Source organism: Podarcis raffonei, chromosome 13 (genome assembly GCF_027172205.1).
Source record: "Podarcis raffonei isolate rPodRaf1 chromosome 13, rPodRaf1.pri, whole genome shotgun sequence".
Taxonomy (NCBI): Eukaryota; Metazoa; Chordata; class Lepidosauria; order Squamata; family Lacertidae; genus Podarcis; species Podarcis raffonei.
In genome coordinates this window covers 35,500,370-35,519,913 of record NC_070614.1, presented here as the reverse complement: position 1 = coordinate 35,519,913, position 19,544 = coordinate 35,500,370, and the positions used below count along the sequence as shown (strand labels likewise).

The 19,544-nt window shown below is 47.2% G+C and overlaps 1 protein-coding gene and 1 long non-coding RNA gene across 10 annotated transcripts; one reads left to right on the top strand and one right to left on the bottom strand.

Annotated features, from left to right (window-relative positions):
• Positions 1-78: 78 nt before the first annotated feature.
• Positions 79-13,873, bottom strand: LOC128400980 (uncharacterized). 2 transcript variants are annotated; one of them, XR_008327404.1, is made up of 3 exons: positions 13,830-13,873; positions 11,950-13,472; positions 79-778 (listed from the first exon to the last, which is right to left on the bottom strand). It is a non-coding gene; the product is annotated as an uncharacterized LOC128400980 (long non-coding RNA). The 2 variants fall into 2 exon arrangements; XR_008327403.1 differs by lacking the exon at positions 13,830-13,873 and having other exon boundaries at positions 11,950-13,817.
• LAT (linker for activation of T cells) lies at positions 1,955-19,078 on the top strand. Of its 8 annotated transcripts, none has more exons than XM_053363755.1 (13): positions 1,955-2,415; positions 8,839-9,053; positions 9,185-9,212; positions 9,936-9,988; positions 13,087-13,129; positions 15,251-15,318; positions 15,594-15,626; positions 15,860-15,917; positions 16,708-16,766; positions 17,310-17,363; positions 18,328-18,381; positions 18,542-18,616; positions 18,782-19,078. In XM_053363755.1, exons 2-12 carry the CDS (start codon positions 8,945-8,947, stop codon positions 18,613-18,615), a joined length of 633 nt encoding a protein of 210 aa, XP_053219730.1. In that variant the 5' UTR covers positions 1,955-2,415; positions 8,839-8,944; the 3' UTR covers position 18,616; positions 18,782-19,078. The 8 variants fall into 8 exon arrangements, with proteins under 8 accessions (XP_053219730.1, XP_053219731.1, XP_053219733.1 ...); XM_053363756.1 differs by having other exon boundaries at positions 8,421-9,053; XM_053363758.1 differs by having other exon boundaries at positions 1,955-2,431.
• Positions 19,079-19,544: the final 466 nt, after the last annotated feature.

The window sequence follows — 19,544 nt, the reverse complement described above, 5'->3', positions numbered from 1 at the left end:
GCAGGGAAAAAGAACAAGTGGCTCTAACTCAGCTTTTAATAAATGTTAGGGAATAAATTAGAAAAAGTTTTTTTTCTATCAAGAAACCTCTGCTTTAGTAGTATTAACTACATCTTACTGACTTCAGAACAGAGTTAGTCATGAGGGATACTTTTAAAAATAAAAAAATCCTGAAGCTTTGTTCTGGCCTATTTGGTGGCCCAAAGGTTCTTGCCTGTTAAGATTGTGTTGTCTTACTTTCAAGCGTCAAGAACATGTGCAGTCAGAAATTGGGTGTAGTCAAAGGTTTCTCTTCGAGATCCAGAGGATAAGGTTCCTTGTTTTCTGTGTGTTTTTGCTTCTGACTTACATTCTTGCTAAAAACCATCTCAGCTAAGGAAGTAGTGCAGTGAAGTGATGTCACACATTTGGTGGATAAAGGCTGGCTGTTTTGCACATGCACGTCATCACTTGATGGCTGTCCATGGAGGCGGGGGGGGGCATTCATTTGTGAAATCTGCCTAATTGCAAAGTTGGAAGGCATTTTTTGTGACCCTGTAGCCATCTGACTTGCACCCCCCTCATAAGTGGTTGGCTCACGTGCTTGGTTCATTAAGTGAAGCTGCATTGTGTTGCAGTGACCTTGATGTGATACAAATTATCTTGAAATTATTTCTTCTGTTTTCAGATTGTGGTGCACCGGGATGTAAAACCAGGTGTCTTCTGTAGAGACATTCCAGTGGAATAGCTGGGTTGTTGCTCTTTGCTGCAACAGATTCAGGGCCCAATCTAGAAGACCCTGTGTGAGATAGACAGATAGATCTGTCAGCTGAGGATAACATGCCATGCAACTAAGGAAATGAGCTCTGGCTCATGAAGGTTTATTCTGCAATAAACATACTGGTTTTTGAGGTTCTTTCTTTCAGATCAAAATGAGTTTCTTCATGGGTTGCTTGGGTGTGGTTTATTACTGGTTTTGAAAGATGTCCCACCACCACCTATAGAGGCCCTTCTACGCTTCGGAACAGATGTTGGCTTGAGGTCAAAGGTGTGTGATGATTTGCACGCCTGTTAATCCTTGAGGAATGAACGGTGATCAGTAGCATTTGTAGGTTGCAAAGAAGCAAAGCATGGGAATGAGGTTTGAATTGCCCTTGTGGAGGGCTTGGAGGAAACCCCCAGGGGCTTAGTGGAAGAATGAGAGTCTCTATTGAGATTGTCTCTAGTACAGTGGTACCTCGGGTTAAGAACTTAATTTGTTTTGGAGGTCCGTTCTTAATCTGAAACTCTTCTTAACCTGAGGTACCACTTTAGCTAATGGGGCCTCCCACTGCCACCGTGCGATTTCTGTTCTCATCCTGAAGCAAAGTTCTTAACCTGAGGTACTATTTCTGGGTTAGCAGAGTCTGTAACCTGAAGCGTCTGTAACCTGAGGTACCAATGTACTTCATATCAGCCGTGTTTCTTTGCCGGTTGGGTGGGGGAAAGCAGGATGAGATAAATTGTTTTTTCCACTGCTCAATGCACAAAGAGAGGCTGGTGAATCTCTTTCCCATAGATTTATTTCATGTCGGCAGAAGTGCCAAATGCCTTTTCCTGGACTGTACCATCTTTCTTGAAGAAGAGCAGGGAGAGGGTTGTAAACTTCCCTGCACATTGAAAAACAGCAGGTTGAGAGGTTGGGTCAAACCCATCTTCCCATTTGGGTGTGTGTGTGTGTGTGTGTGTGTGTGTGTGGAGTTCTACAAGTAGTATGTTTAACGTGCTTTGCAAGCCAGGGTGCTGTGAGGTAAGGAGAAGTGGGTTTCTTTTGATTTTCTATTTCCCATAAAAATAGATGCCCCCCCCAATCTCACATCATATATAAATGGGGCACATATCTGGATAAAATGCACATGCCTCACTGCATCCAACTTGGCATGGAGATGTCATTTGTTCTTTTATGTATGGGAGAAAAGCATTGAAATCTGCAAATTGCGCACACACCCCTGCAGCCTGAAATGGTACAGTCCAGAAAAGGCTTCACCACTTGATTCTACTGAGCATATAAAACTTGTCCTCTGGTATATCTGCATACAGGGCCCTTTGTGTCCTTGGGAGAGAACTTAGGAGTTACACATTTCTCAGAGCACGTTCCGGGGTGTCTTGCAGTTGGGAGGAAGCAGGTAGATCTGGAACAGACTAAGGATTGGCGAAGTCTTAGAGGCCCCCTTGATGTCTGGCTGATATCTCCAGAGCTTCTGAATGCGACAGATGTACCAAGATGGTGTGCCTTCTCTTCCTCCCCCAAATGTCATAATTTAGTGCACCTGCCCTTCGACTTCCTGCTGGCGGCTGTGGTGCTTCCTTCCTGCCCAAGCAATCAAACAGCAGCACCGTCTCAGCCACAGCAGAGAAAAGAAGGCTCCATCCAGGCGAGAACTGGGAACCCCAGATGTGAGTTTTCACTGATGTGAGTGAGGAAGAGGAGGTGGAGGCAGTGGTGGTGCATGAGGAGTACTTAGGTGCTGACCCTTGTCCTGGCAATACATCCTAGGTGGTTGGGTTCTGGTCCCTGGGTCCTGTGGTGGAAGGAGCTGAGTTCCAGCTTCTGGGATTGTGCAGGGGGCACAAACAGGAAGGAATGGCAGTGCAGATGGCTGAGCTGAGGGGGGTGGGATTCTGGGGGGAGGCGGAAAAGACTTTTTCATGTGGGTGTTAGTTTGGAGTCTGACTTTTTTCCTCCTGAGCGTCCCAGTGAGTGTAGCGTAACCAGTGACCAGGACCACCAACTCAAGTTTGTAAGAATTCAGTTTTGACACTGCAAAATATAGAAATAATTGAGAATTGAAAATGATGTGTTGGCGGTCATTTGGACCTACACTAAAGCTGTGTAGTCATACATCAATAAACCGTTTAGTTCATTTTGGCTATAATCTTGGGTCTGTGGCCCTTGTTGCTGGCTAGGCTGTGCCCATTGCACTACCAGGGTGCGTAGGGATGCAAATTCAAACCCAGATGAACAGTGGGAAGCGATAAATTGTTTTTCTTTATTGCACAAAGTACTTCTTTTCCTGCTCTGTGCCTCCCCCACCCCCTGTTCTGATCACAATCTTTTTTCTGTCTTGCTACTGCATTCACTCCCTCCCTCCCTCCTATTTATCAGCCTCTGAAACTGGGTTCGCTTTGAAGGGTGTGGGGCATAATAAATGAGTAACGCTACATAAGGTAAAGGTAAAGGTACCCCTGCCCGTACGGGCCAGTCTTGACAGACTCTGGGGTTGTGCGCCCCTCTCACTCAAGAGGCCGGGGGCCAGCGCTGTCCAAAGACACTTCTGGGTCATGTGGCCAGCGTGACAAAGCTGCATCTGGCGAGCCAGCGCAGCACACGGAACGCCGTTTACCTTCCTGCTGGTAAGCGGTCCTTATTTATCTACTTGCACCCGGGGGTGCTTTCGAACTGCTAGGTTGGCAGGCGCTGGGACTGAGCAGTGGGAGCGCACCCCGCCGCGGGGATTCGAACCGCCGACCTTTCGATCGGCAAGCCCTAGGCGCTGAGGCTTTTACCCACAGCGCCACCCGCGTCCCCTAACGCTACATAGAAGAGGGCAAAAGAAATAGACACATCCACATAACAGCCTCCTTCGAATTTTGGCCTGGCACCCTCCGCCCCCAAACAACTTTCCCACCCCTTCGTTTTGCCATTTTGCTCCAGTTCCCTCCAACAAGCCAGTTTCCACCCAGTAACGGAACCCGTGGTTTGTGGTCACTTTGGCTTGTTGCCAGCGCTCCAATCAAGTGGAGTAGAAGTGGGGAGACCGTGTGTGTGTGTGTGTGTGTGTGTGTGTGTGTGTGTAAAAGGAGAGAGTTTGGCATTATTCAGAGGTGTCAAACGGTAGGTTTCTCGCAGGCCCCATCCCTTTCCCTGCCCCCTCCCACCTACTGAATCATGAGTGGCGCCTAGAAGGTCTCGGCTAGCTTCTCTTCTCCCCCTCTCCCCAAGCAAGACATTGCAACCTTGCAGCTGCAGAGTTGCAGCTGCAAATTCCCTCCCACGGCACCCACAACACAGAGCGAGGCTTTTTGCGCTGGCGCCCAAATCCGGCTGTGGGTTGTTGTCACTGGCGTGAGTCACCCCTGCTCCCACTGCTGTTCCCACACTCTTTTCTTCTTCTTCTTCTATGCTGGGGGAGGGGCGCATCAAAGAACCTTCACTTACAACCTCGGGCTTCTGGAACAGGTTTTCTCTGTGTAGGAAATGTGGCATGGAATGTAGTATCTGGTAAAACATTTGGATGGTTGTGTGTGGAGGTTTGTTTTAACAACATTTATACCCCAATTAGGAGCAGCAGAGGCAGTTGCTTTAGACTGAATCAGACTATTGATCCATCTTGCTCATTACTGTCAACACTGACTGGCAGCAGCTCCCCAGGGTTTCCCAGCCCTGCCTGGGATTAAATTTGGAATTTTCTGCATGCAAAGCAGATTCTCCACCACTGAGATACAGTCGTACCTTAGAAGTCGAATGGAATCCATTCCGGAAGTCCATTTGACTTCCAAAACATTCAGAAACCAAAGCGCGGCTTCTGATTGGCTACAGGAAGCTCCTGCAGCAAAATCAGAAGCCCCGCCGGATGTTCGGGTTCCAAAGAACTTTAGCAAACCAGAACACTCCCGGTTTTTGATCATTTGCGAACCAGAACCTTTGACTCCCAAGGTGTTCGGCAGCCGATGTACGACTGTACTGCCCTTTCTCAATAGTAGTAAAAGTTCTGAGCAGTTGACAAGAAATTTTAAAATTAGCAATCAATAACTAGCAATTGAAAACAACTGAAAACATTAAAAAAAATTAACTGTAAAAGGGATTAAAACATGGCAACATCTATCTGTCTGGGTAGGCTTGCCAAAACAAAAAAGTTTTACGCAGGTGCAAAAAAGAGGTACAAGGAAAGGCAATCCTGCATGTAACCTGCTCCCAAATGCTTAAGGGCTTTATATATGAATAGTAATACTTTCACTTGGCCTGGTAACAAGTTAGAATTCAGTGCAGGTCTCTGAGCAAAAGTACTATATGCCGAGAGGGTCTCATTCCTGCCAGTAACTGCTGCACTAACTGAAGTTTGCAGGTTCAGTTCAAGGGAAACCCCACATAAAGTGCATTGCAGTAATCCCATCTTGAAGTCACCAGTGCCTGAATTACTGTAAATTCTCCCAGACCAGGAATGATCAAAGCACATTTTGTACCATACACAGCTGGCAAAAGACACTTCTGGTGCCTCAGGACATGCCAACACCCAAGTATAGAAGTGTCAGCTCCAAGTAGCTAGCTCTATGATGTTCTTTCATTCACGATGGAGATGTCTCCACTATACCTCCTAACCCAGCAATTTAATCCATGTAAGTTTCTAGTCCACAGCAATCTTTTTTAGTTGGAGTACCTTGACAAAAATAGAGATGAGGGTGGCGCTGTGGGTTAAACTACAGAGCCTAGGGCTTGCCGATCAGAAGGTCAGCGGTTCGAATCCCCGCAACAGGGTGAGCTCCTGTTGCTCAGTCTCAGCTCCTGCCAACCTAGCAGTTCGAAAGCACGTCAAAGTGCAAGTAGATAAATAGATACCGCTCCGGCGGGAAGGTAAACGGCATTTCCGTGCGCTGCTCTGGTTCGGCAGAAGCGGCTTAGTCATGCTGGCCACATGATCCGGAAGCTGTACGCCGGCTCCCTTGGCCAATAAAGTGAGACGAGCGCCGCAATCCCAGAGTCGGTCACGACTGGACCTAATGGTCAGGGGTCCCTTTACCTTCACCTTACCTTGACAAAACCTATGTCCATTTTTAAATTATTTTGTTTACATCTGTCTCTCTTCCCTGGAGCTCAAGGAGGTGTGGGGAGGGTTCTAGCAAATCTCCCATCCAGACCCAGGCCAGTTTGGCTTCAGCACAGTGGCTGCCTTAGGTGCCTTCAGACTAGGGGTGAGGGAGAAATCCAATTGAGTTGGCATTTCTGTTGGCATTAAGTGAACCTACCTAATCCACACTTTCCGAAGCTGTACATGAACTGAAATAAAGCCGTCTTTTGAAATTTGCACTCTTCTGAATTTTGCAATGCAATTCTCTAACCAAGCAGTGCATAACAAAATGCATATACTGGGGCAATGTGTGCATTTAAAAGGCATGTACAAGGGAACATGCATTGTGTTATGGGAATTTGCATTGCAAAACTATGTATATTTAGGGAAATGAGTGAGTGCTCCATACACAAACATACACTGCTCCTTTCAGGCAGCTGGGGATGGCAAAACCCTATCAATTTGGGTTTCTCTCTTTTTCTCATTTTTAAAGTCTTATGTTCAGATCTTCACATTAGTTTGCAATTTTTTTAAAAAAATCCTCAAGAAAATTGATCAGCATTTTAGTGGAAATGTCTCCTAACAGACACCTCTGAAAACAATTCTGTTCGCTAACTTCCCTATCTATTCCCCATCATGGTCACTTTTGTGGCAAACCATGACTCCGTTGTCTGTCTGTTGTCTCTTGCTCAAATCCAGAATGTGTATACCTGCCTTGGCTTTGTGAATTAGCATCCTGCTGAAAGGTACTGTGGATCATAGCCTAGAACTCCATTTGTATCTCCAAGCTTGTATTGAATTTGGTGGGTCCCTCCTTTCTAAAGCTGCCTTGAACCACCCACCCCAACCATTGTCTTTCGGCCCAGCCTCTTGGAGATTTCTTGTGCATCCTGCTGCTGCATGCAGTTAAGCGGCCTGTCAATTGGGTTATTTCCACAGGACCACTGCTCGCTCTGCTGTGCTCCCTCCTGTTATCGCCTCCCTGGCTGATCTGTGGGGATCTCTGTGGTCTATCAGTAATGGTGGGATTAGCACATGCATTTAAAAGAGAGCTCTCTCTGCGCTATTGATTGCCTTCCAGCTGAAAATTTATAAGGGGAACAATGTTGCGTAAGGCTCAGTATCTCTGTGCACACAGGGCAATGGTGAGGCCCTACAGGCCATGTTGTTCCATCCTGAGCGAACAGAGTATTCGGCTAGAATGTTTCCCTAGAGCCAGCCTACCCGCAGAGTCAAACAGCAACTTTTTGGGACCCAAATCCCCCAGAACACAGGCTGGTGCAGAGGAAGGGGGCAGCCAAGGTCTCGGAGGGCTAAGCCAGCTGGGGGGCCCTGAAATCCTTAAGGTGTCATGTAAAAAACGCCCTGGACCTCTCATCTGACTAGGGACTCTTGCCCCGGCCTCAGACAAGCTATGCGCAGGCCTGCTGGGGCACCTGCCTAAACTATATAAGTATCATGGAGATAACTCCCAAAATTGTAGCAAAAAGTTATCTCCCCCTCTTTTTTTCTTTGCTTCCACAGATGGATGCCAGCCATTGGCAAAATTGGGATTCTTATATCTGTTTATACCCTGGAAGTTTGGGATAAGTAGTTAGTCTAGCTAGAGCAGAAAAGCACAGTGCACAAGACTATCAGTGAGTTGCTTACTGAAATGCCAAAATGAAATTTATATACATTTGCAAAACATTCACTGAGACAACATGATGTACTACTCAAATAATAAAAAATGAGGGATAAATAAAAAATTTAAAAACTTTTAAATTTGACCGAGACACAAAAAAAGCCTTGCGCTTTCCTTTGTGATTTGCCAGCGCTTCATTGGCAGATGGGCAAGAATTATTGGCAGGCAGGTAAAAGTAAAGGTAAAGGTACCCCTGCCCATACGGGCCAGTCGTGTCCGACTCTAGGGTTGTGCGCCCATCTCACTTAAGAGGCTGGGGGCCAGCGCTGTCCGGAGACACTTCCGGGTCACGTGGCCAGCGTGACGAAGCTGCTCTGGCGAGCCAGCACCAGCGCAGCACACGGAAACGCCGTTTACCTTCCCGCTATAAAGCGGTACCTATTTATCTACTTGCACTTAGGGGTGCTTTCGAACTGCTAGGTGGGCAGGAGCTGGGACCGAAAGATGGGAGCTCACCCCGCCGCGGGGATTCGAACTGCCGACCATGCAATCGGCAAGCCCTAGGCGCTGAGGTTTTACCCACAGCGCCACCCGCGTCCCCTTAGCAGGCAGGTAGAAGGCTGTAAAAAGGATTCCCTGACAGGAAATTTGAAGAGCATTTTTGTAGCGCAGGCCTGGCAAACTTCGTGTTTTTTAGAATCTACTTCGGATTTTGCTAGAACCCCACAATTCACTGACCAGAGGCGGACACAAAACAGTAGCTTGGGTCAGAGTCAGACACAAAATAGTGGCCAGTGGGGTGGAGCCAATTATTTCTTGAACCCCATGAGCCATACAGTGAGATGACCTTGCATATATAAATAAAAATTAGCATGTGGCGTAGAACGGGGATTCTAACAACCTAAATTTGGAGGGGGGAATCTTTTTGTTAAATGTTGTCGGGAGTGAAAAACACTTGCCAATCTATTGCCAATCATTCCATGGTCTACCAGTTGAGACGTCCACACCTGCTAAGGCTTTGGCCTGAAGAAGAACAACCAAGACACTCCTTCCTCTGCCTGTTGGATACTGAATGTTCAAGTTCCCATTCAGGAAGAGAGAACAAATGCCTCTCTGCTGCCCTGTCTCCTAACATTCCAGCATTCTTCGGGCCTAGCAAAGGGGCTACCACATCACAATGTAAGCAAGCCCAAGCTGTTCTCCCCACACTCCGCTATCTTTTGTGACATGCTGCTGCTACATAGTGTGAAAATCCACCCAAGTGCTGTCAAAACTCGAAATAAATTCTAAATAAGACATTTCAATAAGCTGAATTTTCTGGGTGGATAGGGACCGGGACAAACAGTTATATTTGGTTTCATTATCTGTTTAGCACACACCGAGAACTTGAATTTGGCTTTTCCCCCACAGGGCTATTGACATGTTGTGCCGCTAAGCTGCTCAATGCTGTTTTTCACCTCGGAGTTTGCACCTGCCCTGACTCCAGGATACTGCTACTGTCCCCCTTGCAGGTGGCATGGATGCCTCGCACACGGGTGACATCTTCTGGGTGCTGGCATTTACCGTCCCACTTCTGGTGATTCTACTGGTGCTTTGCATTGACTGCCGGGACCCTGAATTAGACAGTTAAGTCTCTTCCGCCCTCCCCAAACTTCCTTTTCCCGAGGAGCAAACAGTTCCCGACTTCTCCATTCATTGCTCTTACCCCAGTGAACTTCTTAATTACATTGGTGTCTCTTTTCCTCTCTTACAACAGCACAATCTGTTGATGATTACCAGTACAAGTAAGTGACTGGCCGGGGTTTAATTTGGGGGTAAAATGGGGGGGGGGGGCGGTGTGCAAAACCAGAACTTGGGGAGGTTTGGAAAATGGGTGCATGTTCTAAGGTAGCCAGATGCAATGGGCAGCTTCTACCCCAGAAGGAAAAGGTGCATTTCTTAACATTTCTCACCCCAACTCTATTATACAATCCCCAAAGTGGCAAAGCACATGGATATTGCCCGAAGGCCACTTTTTGATACAGTGGAGGAAAGGGAAATTGTTTGTGGTGTTAGCATGCTACTCTTTCAAGTGCTTTGCATGCAGAAGGTCCCAGGTTCAGTCCCTGGCATCTCCTAGTAGGGCTGAGAAAGACTCTGATCTGAAACCTTGTACAGCCCATGTCTGTCAGTGTAGACCAGGGATAGGGAACTCTGTAGCCTTCCAGATGTTGCTAGACTATAATAGCCCCTGGCCATTGGGAGGGTGGGGCTTGAGGCCAGTGGACGTTGGGAGTCCCAACAGTAGCTGGAGAGCCCTGGGTTCCCCATCCATGGTGCAGGCCGTTTTCTACAGAGTGAGATGGACCAATGGCCTGACTCTGTAGAAAACAGCTTCTGATGTTTCACCCAAAACCTGGAAGGGGAGAGTTTCTTGTGCTGTTTTGGGGAGCAGATTGATATGTCTCTCAAGCATGATTCCTGTACTGTCCATGAAGAGAAGAATGATTAATGCATTGCCCCAACAGGCCTTCAAGTAGTGCACGTTCGAGTTCAACCTTCAAGTTGATACGTCCTCCCTGTGAGTAGCTGCCCATTCAGTGCTATTTTAAAATTGAGGTTTTAAGAAAGGCTGGCTTGTCGTCTCCTGCTTTATCTGCTCTTGGTTGTTGTTGTTGTGTTATTATTATTACTACTATTACTACTACAGTGGTACCTCAGGTTACACACACTTCAAGTTACAGACTCCGCTAACCCAGAAATAGTACCTCGGGTTAAGAACTTTGCTTCAGAATGAGAACAGAAATTGTGCGGCGGCAGTGGGAGGCCCCATTAGCTAAAGTGGTGCTTCAGGTTAAGAACAGTTTCAGGTTAAGTACGGACCTCCGGAACGAATTAAGTACTTAACCTGAGGTGCCACTGTACTATTTATTACCATCACTGAAGACTTTGGGAAGCTGATACAGCCATGTGGGGTCTCATTGAACAAATCTGCCCCACTGTTCTGCCTCAACACCACCACCACCTCAACAAGCCACAATCTTACAGGATTCCTAACAATATCCTCTGCTCCAAACTTACAACTTTTAGATCTGAAATGCCATTGATGGCTATGCTCTGCCTCTACAGTTGGAGGCAACCATGTTTCTGAATACCAGTTGCTGGAAACCACAGGAAGTGAAAGCGCTATTATGCTCAAATCCTGCTTTTGGATTTCCCACAGGCATCTGGCTGACCACTTTGTGAACAGGATGCCAGACTAGATGGGCCATTGGCCTGATCCAGTAGGCTCTTAAACTCAACAAGGCATGGTCTTTTGACTCATTGCCAGTCAGAAGCAAACTACATGTGATACTAATTTGTGAGAAAGTCAGATTTTTTTGTTTATTTAATAGCCATGAGCTGCTGTGCATGTGACTCCCCTCTCCAAATTTTCATTGGGAGCCCCCTCCCTCAGACTAATATAATATATGTGGTGAGGGGAGGGGGGGCTATTTCCTTACTTATTTTATTAACAAAACCCAACTTCCACTTAGCGGTTTTCCTAAAACCTTACCACTGCCAACATTTAATATCACTTATACCCTTTGCACCTTTAGCACACCAATAATCCTAATGGTAACTCTGCGATGTAGGCGTGGTCCATAGTTACTATATTTAACAAAGGTATTAACATCTATGTATTGCAAGCTTCTATATGCACCAGCTTATGTGGTAACTTTAATATACAGTAGTACTGCCTTTTTAGATGGTTATATACTGTACTAATTTGTTAGTGTTACTTTGATTCCAAAAGCTAACTTTGTACTACTATTAGAGCTTTGAGAAAGCTGTTAGTTACCCCATTAAAACACTTTTGCCAGATAGCCCTTGTATTTACTTCATCCTGGTTGTGCCTCACCAACACTATAACTGAGGACTTTTACTGAAGCCTTTGTTTTAACCCCTACTGACATACTGAGAAGCACATGTCTACTTTTACTGTACTGTCATACCTCGGGCTACAGAGGCTTCAGGTTGTGTTTTTTCGGGTTACAGACTGCCGAAACCCGGAAGTACCGGAACGGGTTACTTCCGGGTTTTGGCGATTGCGCATGTGCAGAAGAGCCAAATCGCAACCCGCGCATGCACAGACGTGCAGACACAGGTTGTGAACGCTGCAGGTTGCGAACGTGCATCCCGCATGGATCACGTTCGCAACCCAAGCATCCACTGTACTGGAATCTATACTCTTGCTTTCCTTCCAGACACCAGAGTCCAGCAGCCAAAAGTGTCATTCACCTCTGCCCTCTTGACAGAGGCGGAGCTAGCTGCTCTGGCACCCGGAGCAGTGCACATACTGTGCACCTGGGACGGGGCTAGCCGGGCCCGCGGTGAGTGTCCCAGGGGGCGGGGGGTGGTGTCACCTCCCCTCAGGGATGACACCTGGGGCGGACCGCCCCCACCACACCCCTCTTCCTCTGCCAATGCCTATTGGTGCTGTAAATGATGAGTTGTTCCTCTTGGCTCTTCAGCCTAAGCCAAGTGATTCACCTGACTTACCCCAGCCAATCTTTGGCCACTCTGCCTTCCTTTCAGGTCTTCTTCTTTCCTCTTCCGTGATCCAGCCTGGACTGAGCTCCTTGACTGGCCAGCACCCAGCTTTACAGTCCCCCAGTCTAGCCCCAGCCAATCACGCTGTCTGATTAAACATTCTAAACCTGCAACCACCAACCAGAATATGCGTATCTTCTATCCTTCTTTTGCATACTGAGAGTTCCATCTCCAGCCCCTCCTCCACTGTCAGTTAAGGTCCCCCACTGACAGTTAAACCAGCTTTTACCTGAACCAGAAAGAAGACTTCCCCCACCAAACACACCGCAGTGTACATCAGAATATAAATGGCAAAGAAAGCACACCACTCAATACACATTGAAACACTGGTGAAATGAGGAGGATTTCTTCACAACCGTGCAGGGGAAAGCAATTTTAATTGGGATTGTAAACTTCTCAAACTACTGCAGCCCTGATTTATGTATTGAGGGCTCCTGTAACTTTTACATCTTCTTAAAAACTTTTGAAAAACTTTGCTACCAGATGCCCATGGCTGCCCCTCAAAACGTATTCCCTTATGGTTTGCAAAACAAAACTAAAACACAACATCATAATTTTAAAACATTTTAAAATGTACTAACACAGCGTAAAAAATTGGAGGAAAATGTGATCCGTTAGGAATTTACCAAATGCAGCTTACACCATTAGAGCCCAGATTTGTGTTGTTTTAAAATTCAAATTGTTTTTAAAGGCCTGGATGGATAAAAGCAAATCTCTCCCCTTGTGCCAAAAAGGCCACAAACCTGATGGTAAGCAGCTCTTTCTGGGGAGGTCCTTTTGGAGCAGAGGTGCCACCACCAGAAAGGCCCTCTCCCTGGAACCTGCCCCCTCCTGTAGCCTGGCAGGGCCAGTGAGGTAGGGCCTCTGGCTCTGAAGAGAGGAACGTAAGGTTTGAGTGGGTGTGCATTTGGGAGAAGACAACCTTTCAATTTACCTGGTCCTCCCAAGCCATTAAAGACTGGAGTGTGGCCTTTGTGCTGCTGCTGCTTTGGGGGGGGGGGCATGGGAGGTGAGCCAAAAGCTGGGATCTCATGCAATCCTCTCAGGTGATGGCATCTGTGTTCTTCTCTTTCTTCAACCTTTCAGCCCCACCTTGGCCTGCTGTTTCATCCCAACCAGACATGTGGAGGTAAGCAGTCCCTGAACAATTTGCGAGCTGTTTACTGAGCATCCGTCCATCCAGGCATCTCCAACACCACACACTTCTGTTTTGAGCAAAGAATAAGCTTGTTTCTGTGAGTGAGCACATGTGCTTGAAGCCTTGCCCTCTAGTACAGTGGTACCTCAGTTTTCGAACAACTCCGTTGACGAACATTTCGGTTTTCGAACGCCGCAAACCTGGAAGTAATTCCTTCGGTTTTCGAACACGCCTCGGAAGTCGAACATGCCACTGCTGAGTGCAAGATCCTGAGGCCTAGATGTTGGCTATTGAGTTTTCGGTTTTCAAACGTCTCAGAACTAGGAACGGTCTTCTGGAATGGATTATGTTCGGAAACAGAGGTACCACTGTATGTCTGCACAAACGCGAATGTATTTTGCGTGTGGGGGAACATCAGCACATCAGTCACTGCTGGTTTGTAAAGCTGTATGGGTACAATGAGCACTCCCCACATCAAATGGAGGTGCCTTTTGTGTGGTCGTGTGCAGCCCCCTGGATCCCAGTGCGACTCCTGGCAGTACGGGCTGGCTTTGCCCTCCCCAGGCTGGATACCTGGAGGTCTCTGCCTACCTCAGCCAATCGCTCAATCCAGCCTGGGGAGGCATTGCCAGGGGATCAGCCAGGTAGGGGGAGGGACTGTCCTGCCCACACACCAGAAGGTGAATCTTACCTGCAAAGCGTCAGTTGGCTCCAGAGCTTCTCCCACCCTGCCCTCCCTCAGTTAAGCCTTCTTTTGTGGGTTAACCTCTTCTCCACAGGTACACAGGCGCTGCTATGTCATGGTCGCTGTTGAAGGGCCAGAAAGGAATTTTCCTGCATTGGCAGGTTTTGCCTTTCCCGTGGCAAAACGTCACAACTTTGGTGGTTTCAGGCCTTGGGTGGAATCCTTTAGTCTATCTTCCTAAATGGGGGGGGGGGGGTGAAGCGGTGTCCCACACCCCCCTTGCAACGGTGATCCCAGGGTTCCCCATTAAAGGGGTTTTGAGGGGAGGCATTGGCCATAGGCCAAGGGGTTGTCATTGCTCTCCCCTGTGACAGCAGCGAAACGGGGGGGGGGGGCTCTCTGCTTGAACATATGTTCTCCAGAGCCAGCCCAATCCCCATACATTCTGGATAACCCTGAAGCCTCCCAGATCCCCGGCTGGGGACTGGGAAGGATAAACTCCCCATGCCGGGGCCAAGGTCTGCCTACATCTGAAACTTAATAAAGTTGTGGCCAATTTTAATCCCATAGCATGTTGTCTTGAGTAATTATTCTGCTTGGGGGGTCACCCAGGGTTGGGGGGACTCCGCCTGTCCACGCAATGTTCACCACTGCCCACATTGATCCTGTAGTTTTTTGAAAAATGTTGCTGTGTGTGAGAGAGAGTAAGTGTGTCCCTCCCAACCAGCTCTGATCTGGTTTGAAAACACAGACCTTGTAAAAACATCCATGCCCACCCCCTGGTGTGGACAGACAGTGGACAACTTCGAAACGCATCCAACTGTACTGATGTTTACATTAATGTACAAATGTGATTCTGAATGCAGTCTGGAAGGGGTTAGCTCCCTTGTTACGCTCTAAGCTGGTGACTATTCGCCTAATATAAAAAATGCTGCATAAAAACCCATAAAGAAGCAAAGCAATATACAGCAAAAGAGTAAGGCAGAATTCTAGCTCAGAGGTCCTCCAAAATGCTTGGGCAAATAAGAGTCTGACTCTGAACCCTTCCCAGTGCATCATTCATCATTATTATTATTATTATTATTATTATTATTATTATTATTATTAACCCACCCATCTGGCTTGGTTTCCCCCAGCCACTCTGATAAACATGATAAAACATCAAACATAAAAAACTTTCTAATATCTTTCACACAGGGTAGTTGATAAGAGAAAATATAAAAAACCCTACATTTCGATGCAAAAGCATCACTTGCCTTCAGCTTCAGAGAATATCTCCAGTTGGCATTCTTCCAGCACCTATGGATTCCTCATCAAAGTGGGGGTGATGGCTCTTAAAAGCATGTTGGGAGCATCATCTTGGTCCTCTTGTCACTCCATGGCTGCTTTCGTACCTGTATTTAACCCCTTTCCCTCTTTGTTCACAGGCACAGCAGATGCCCCCCATGCAGTCTTTCCTATCCAGCACCGTCATACAAAGTTGAAAGGGATAATGGTGAGTTATGAAGGAAATGGGTGTGTGTGTGTGTTTTGCAAGGTTTCGGAAGTGGAGGGGTTGGGGGGCTTCTTTCCTACCGAAGCCTTTAAAGGGCAATGGGAGGCTGAGGTCTGGGAATCTAGCCATTGGAATGAATAGCCTTTTGAAGGTCTACTTCTATGAAATAGAAACAGGGGGCTGAGGGGCAAATGGTATTGGTCTGGGAAGCTGCAGGCACTCGGTGGGCTTAATCAGTGCCCTCCTTTTCTCTTTGTGGCATGTCCCCGTCTCAGAAAGCATTCCCAGTTATGAAAACCAAGGTGAAGGTGAGTAGGAATTATTGGTTTTAAGGCCACTTTCTGGAACATACAGCTTGGCTCACTTGCATGAGTCATCTACTCGCTCTGCAGTTTTGCAGTGCTCTTGGACTTGACTGTGCCTCACCGTGACTGGATTCTGCAGGCTGGTTTTGGCTCAGTATGGGGTGGGGGTTCCCGGCATATGTGAATGTAAGCTCATATGCATATCATAACTCTGCTAATGCTCTCTGTGCTTCCAGTACAAGCTGGTGCCACTGATGATGAGGATAATGATGACAACTATGTCCCTCCATACATGTAAGTCTTTTGGGGGGGGGTCAGAGGTCAAACCTTATAATGGATTTTAGCTGGATCACTCATAGGAACCTGTTGGCACACTATGTGCTCTGCATCTATAAAGTCCCCAGCATCTCTGCTTAATGGATTATATACCACCTTTCTTCCGCTTGCTCCATCAGTGTTGTTCACTGCTTAAAGCAGGGATAGGGAATGTGTGGTTGTTGGACTGCAGCTCCCATCAGCCCCAGCCAGCACAGGCAAAGGCCAAGGGTGATGGGAGTTGTAGTCCAGCCAAATCTGGATCCTCTCCAGACTGTGCAAAACGGATTCCATTTTCTAAATCTGCATACTTCATACTGGCAAATTTACATTTGCACAACTACCACGGACCAAATCACTCTGCTGCTTTTGCACAACAAATCCACTTTGAAAAAAAGTGCACATTTTGCAGTAGGGAAAGTGGTGGGGAAATATGAAATATTATATGAAAAATATTAAACCACCAGCAGTTAATATGTTATAAATGGATGCCAACACACAAACAAAAAAATCTAAAACATCTAAAAACACCTTTAAAAATGCAATTCCAGTACAGAGCTGCCTTGGGACTAGGATTAGCTGTGAAAGGCAGTATCCAAATGAAAAAAAATACCGTAAGCAGTGTTGGCCCTTGACCTCAGAAAACTGCTGCCAGTCCGAGCAGCCAATGCTGCATGAGATGGATTGGTGGGTTTCATTCAGCATGAGTCAACTGCTTATTTCTCCGATCAGTGCAGCACCAAAGCTTCTTTTCCCTTCTCTTCCACAGTGACGTGCTGCCAGATGCGCCACTTACAGATCAAGGCAATGAAGACGGTGCTTCCACAGGTGAGTTGGCAGCAGGTGGGATGGACTGACTCCCTCCTGGGACCGGGGCTGGGGTTCTCTTGGAGAGTGTTGTGGCAACCCATCTGTCTACAACCTCAGGGTCATCTAAATGTAGCATTTATTTCTCTCCCACCTTACATCCAAGGAACTCGGAGGTGCTGTAAATGGCTGCTCCCCTCTCCCATTCAATCCTCACAGCAACCCTGCAGAGTAGGTTAGGCTAAGAGACAGTACCTGGTCCAAGGTCACCCAATAAGCCTCTTGGCTGAGTGGAGATTGAACCCTGGTCTCCCAGGTCCTGCTGCAACACCCTAACTCAGTGATGGCCAAACTTGGCCCTCCAGCTGTCTTGGGATTACAACTCCCATCATCCATAGCTAACAGGACCAGTGGTCAGGGATGATGGGAATTGTAGTCCCTAAACAGCTGGAGGGCCAAGTTTGGCCATCACTGCTGCATCACAGTGATTCTAAATGAGAAAGGAACTTGGGACACAATTGGGAAAGGGCAGTGTTTGAAGTGCTTCCGATTTTTCCTTTTCAGATTCCCTAGGGGAGCAGTATGAGAATGTGCTCGAGTGTGAGCGCAATTCGCCCGGTGAGTGTGGAAAGTAGATCTATGGGGCCCGGCTAGTCAGGAATGAGGGCATAGGATTGCATTGAAAATGGAGGTGGGTTTGTACATGCCATGCTGGGCACAGCTGGACGTATCATTAGGCAGAATCAGGGCCAGGCAGAATCGGGTGGGTGGAAGGTTCATTTTTGGTGTCCCAGAGCATTCAGTGGAGCTTACTCCCTAGTAAGGGCATTTAGGGTTGCAGGCAGAAGCAACTAACGGAAAGATCCAGCCAGTGCTGACCCCAGTTTTGCACTAGTTGCCAGAGACATATATTAAAAAACTTTGCTATAAGCAGCCTTGCTTCCAATACTTTTTAAAACCGTATAATAATTTGCATAGCTCCTGCAAAGCAGTACACCACCTTGGCAAAAATAAAAAAATAAAATAAAATAAAATAAAATGCTGTGAGCTGCAGGTTTCATTGTGCTGAGCAGATGGCCCACATAAGCTACTGTTTATGTGTCCACCCCAGAGGCTGAGTCAAGGAGCTTTGTGGTTGTGGAAGGGGACTTGAAACTGGGTCTTCTTGAGTTAAACCAGCTCCTTCGTGCTGTCTCTGCTGTGACTGAGCAAGCAAGAGGCACTGCTGAGGTGGGTGCAGTGCAGGGTGGTCCGTCAGGACAAACAGGACACTTCCCCACCAAGCTCAGTCTGTCCTCAGCCCAACCCCTTTTGACGACCTCCTTCCTTACAAGCGGTCCAAGAGGTAGCGCCATCTGCTGGACTCTTCTGCCTTAATTTCAGGGTTGCCTTTGTCAAACTCGGCAGGAAGGAAGGGCGTGGAGAAAACTAGAATGAGTTGGCTCCACCCATCACTGGGTCTAGCTCCCCCTACTGTTGACCTCCCTGCCTTCTGCCCACACAGTCCCAGTGGACACCAGTCTCTCCACTGGATGTACCTCAGAACCTTCATTAAATCTTCCATTTTCTCTCGCCGTCAAAGGTGACTATGTCAACGTACTAGAACCAGAAGCTACCATGGTGGGTCCTTGTTTTGGTGAGTGGAAAAAGCCTGCTGTGTGGGCCTGATAGGAAGTTCTCATTTAATTTCCCTATAGTCCCTCATTATCCATTTCTCTGGCTAATTGCCTGAGGACTATGGGTGGGGCCCTATATCTCCCTGCCATAATTTTAAGTCCTTTTTCATTTTCCTGTAGTTGGCAGTGGCACCAGTGATCGGGAAAGTGAAGATGACACTCCGGACTATGAGAATGTCTGTCCTGGGCTTTGAGGTATCTGGATTATGGTGTCTGTCTGGGGCATGGGACGGATGTAGGGTGTGTGTGTGTGTATGGATGTGGCTTCATATATATGATAGAGGGCAACCCTAGAACCTGTATGCCAGCAATCACCTCTGAGCATTTGTAAACTCTTAACCAACATCTCTTTCTCCCTAGGTTGAAAGGTTCCTTTGCCGGTTGCTCCAGTCACCTATATGCAGGATGCATTACCTGGTTGGTCTAAGGACACTGTCTTCCCAGTCACCCTCAAATATTGCCGTAACTTATTGCCCTTCTTTGCACTTTGCATGACACATCCTGAGAATTTTCCACAATACTATAGAATCTTGGTAGCAAGATTCAGAAGCTTGACTGTCCATGTGGAACTGGTCTTCTAACACTCCCCACCCCCCAGCCCGCAAAGCATTCTGGGTTGTTTATGTCTCTTGGCTAAATAAAGAACTGGTAATTTCATTGTTGTTGTACTTGAAAGGGAATTGGTGCAGGATTATGGATGGGGAGAGATGCCTAGAAGGGTCTGAACAGAGTCTGCAGATAAGTCTGAACAGATAAGTCTTGACAATTGCTAAACAGTGCACTGGGATTCTAACTTTGGTTTCTACTTCAACTGAAATGAACCTCAGAGGTTCCTCGCTTCCTTGAGCACTGCAGCCTGCATTCGGTTACTTGGGACGACAGAGTATTAGAGTATTAGAGACATTATGCAACATTATTGCTTCCTCGACTTGGGATGCTTACACACAAGGCTTTTAAAGTGGAATCGCTGTGCTTCATCCACTCTTACTTATGCTCCATCTTTCAGTTTTCAAAAGCACAGCACCAGGCAGTTTCCATCATTAAAGCAACAAGCAGTGCTTTTTATCTGGGGGTACACATACCCCTAACATTTTGTGAATCTAAATTTGACCTCATTGAGGGG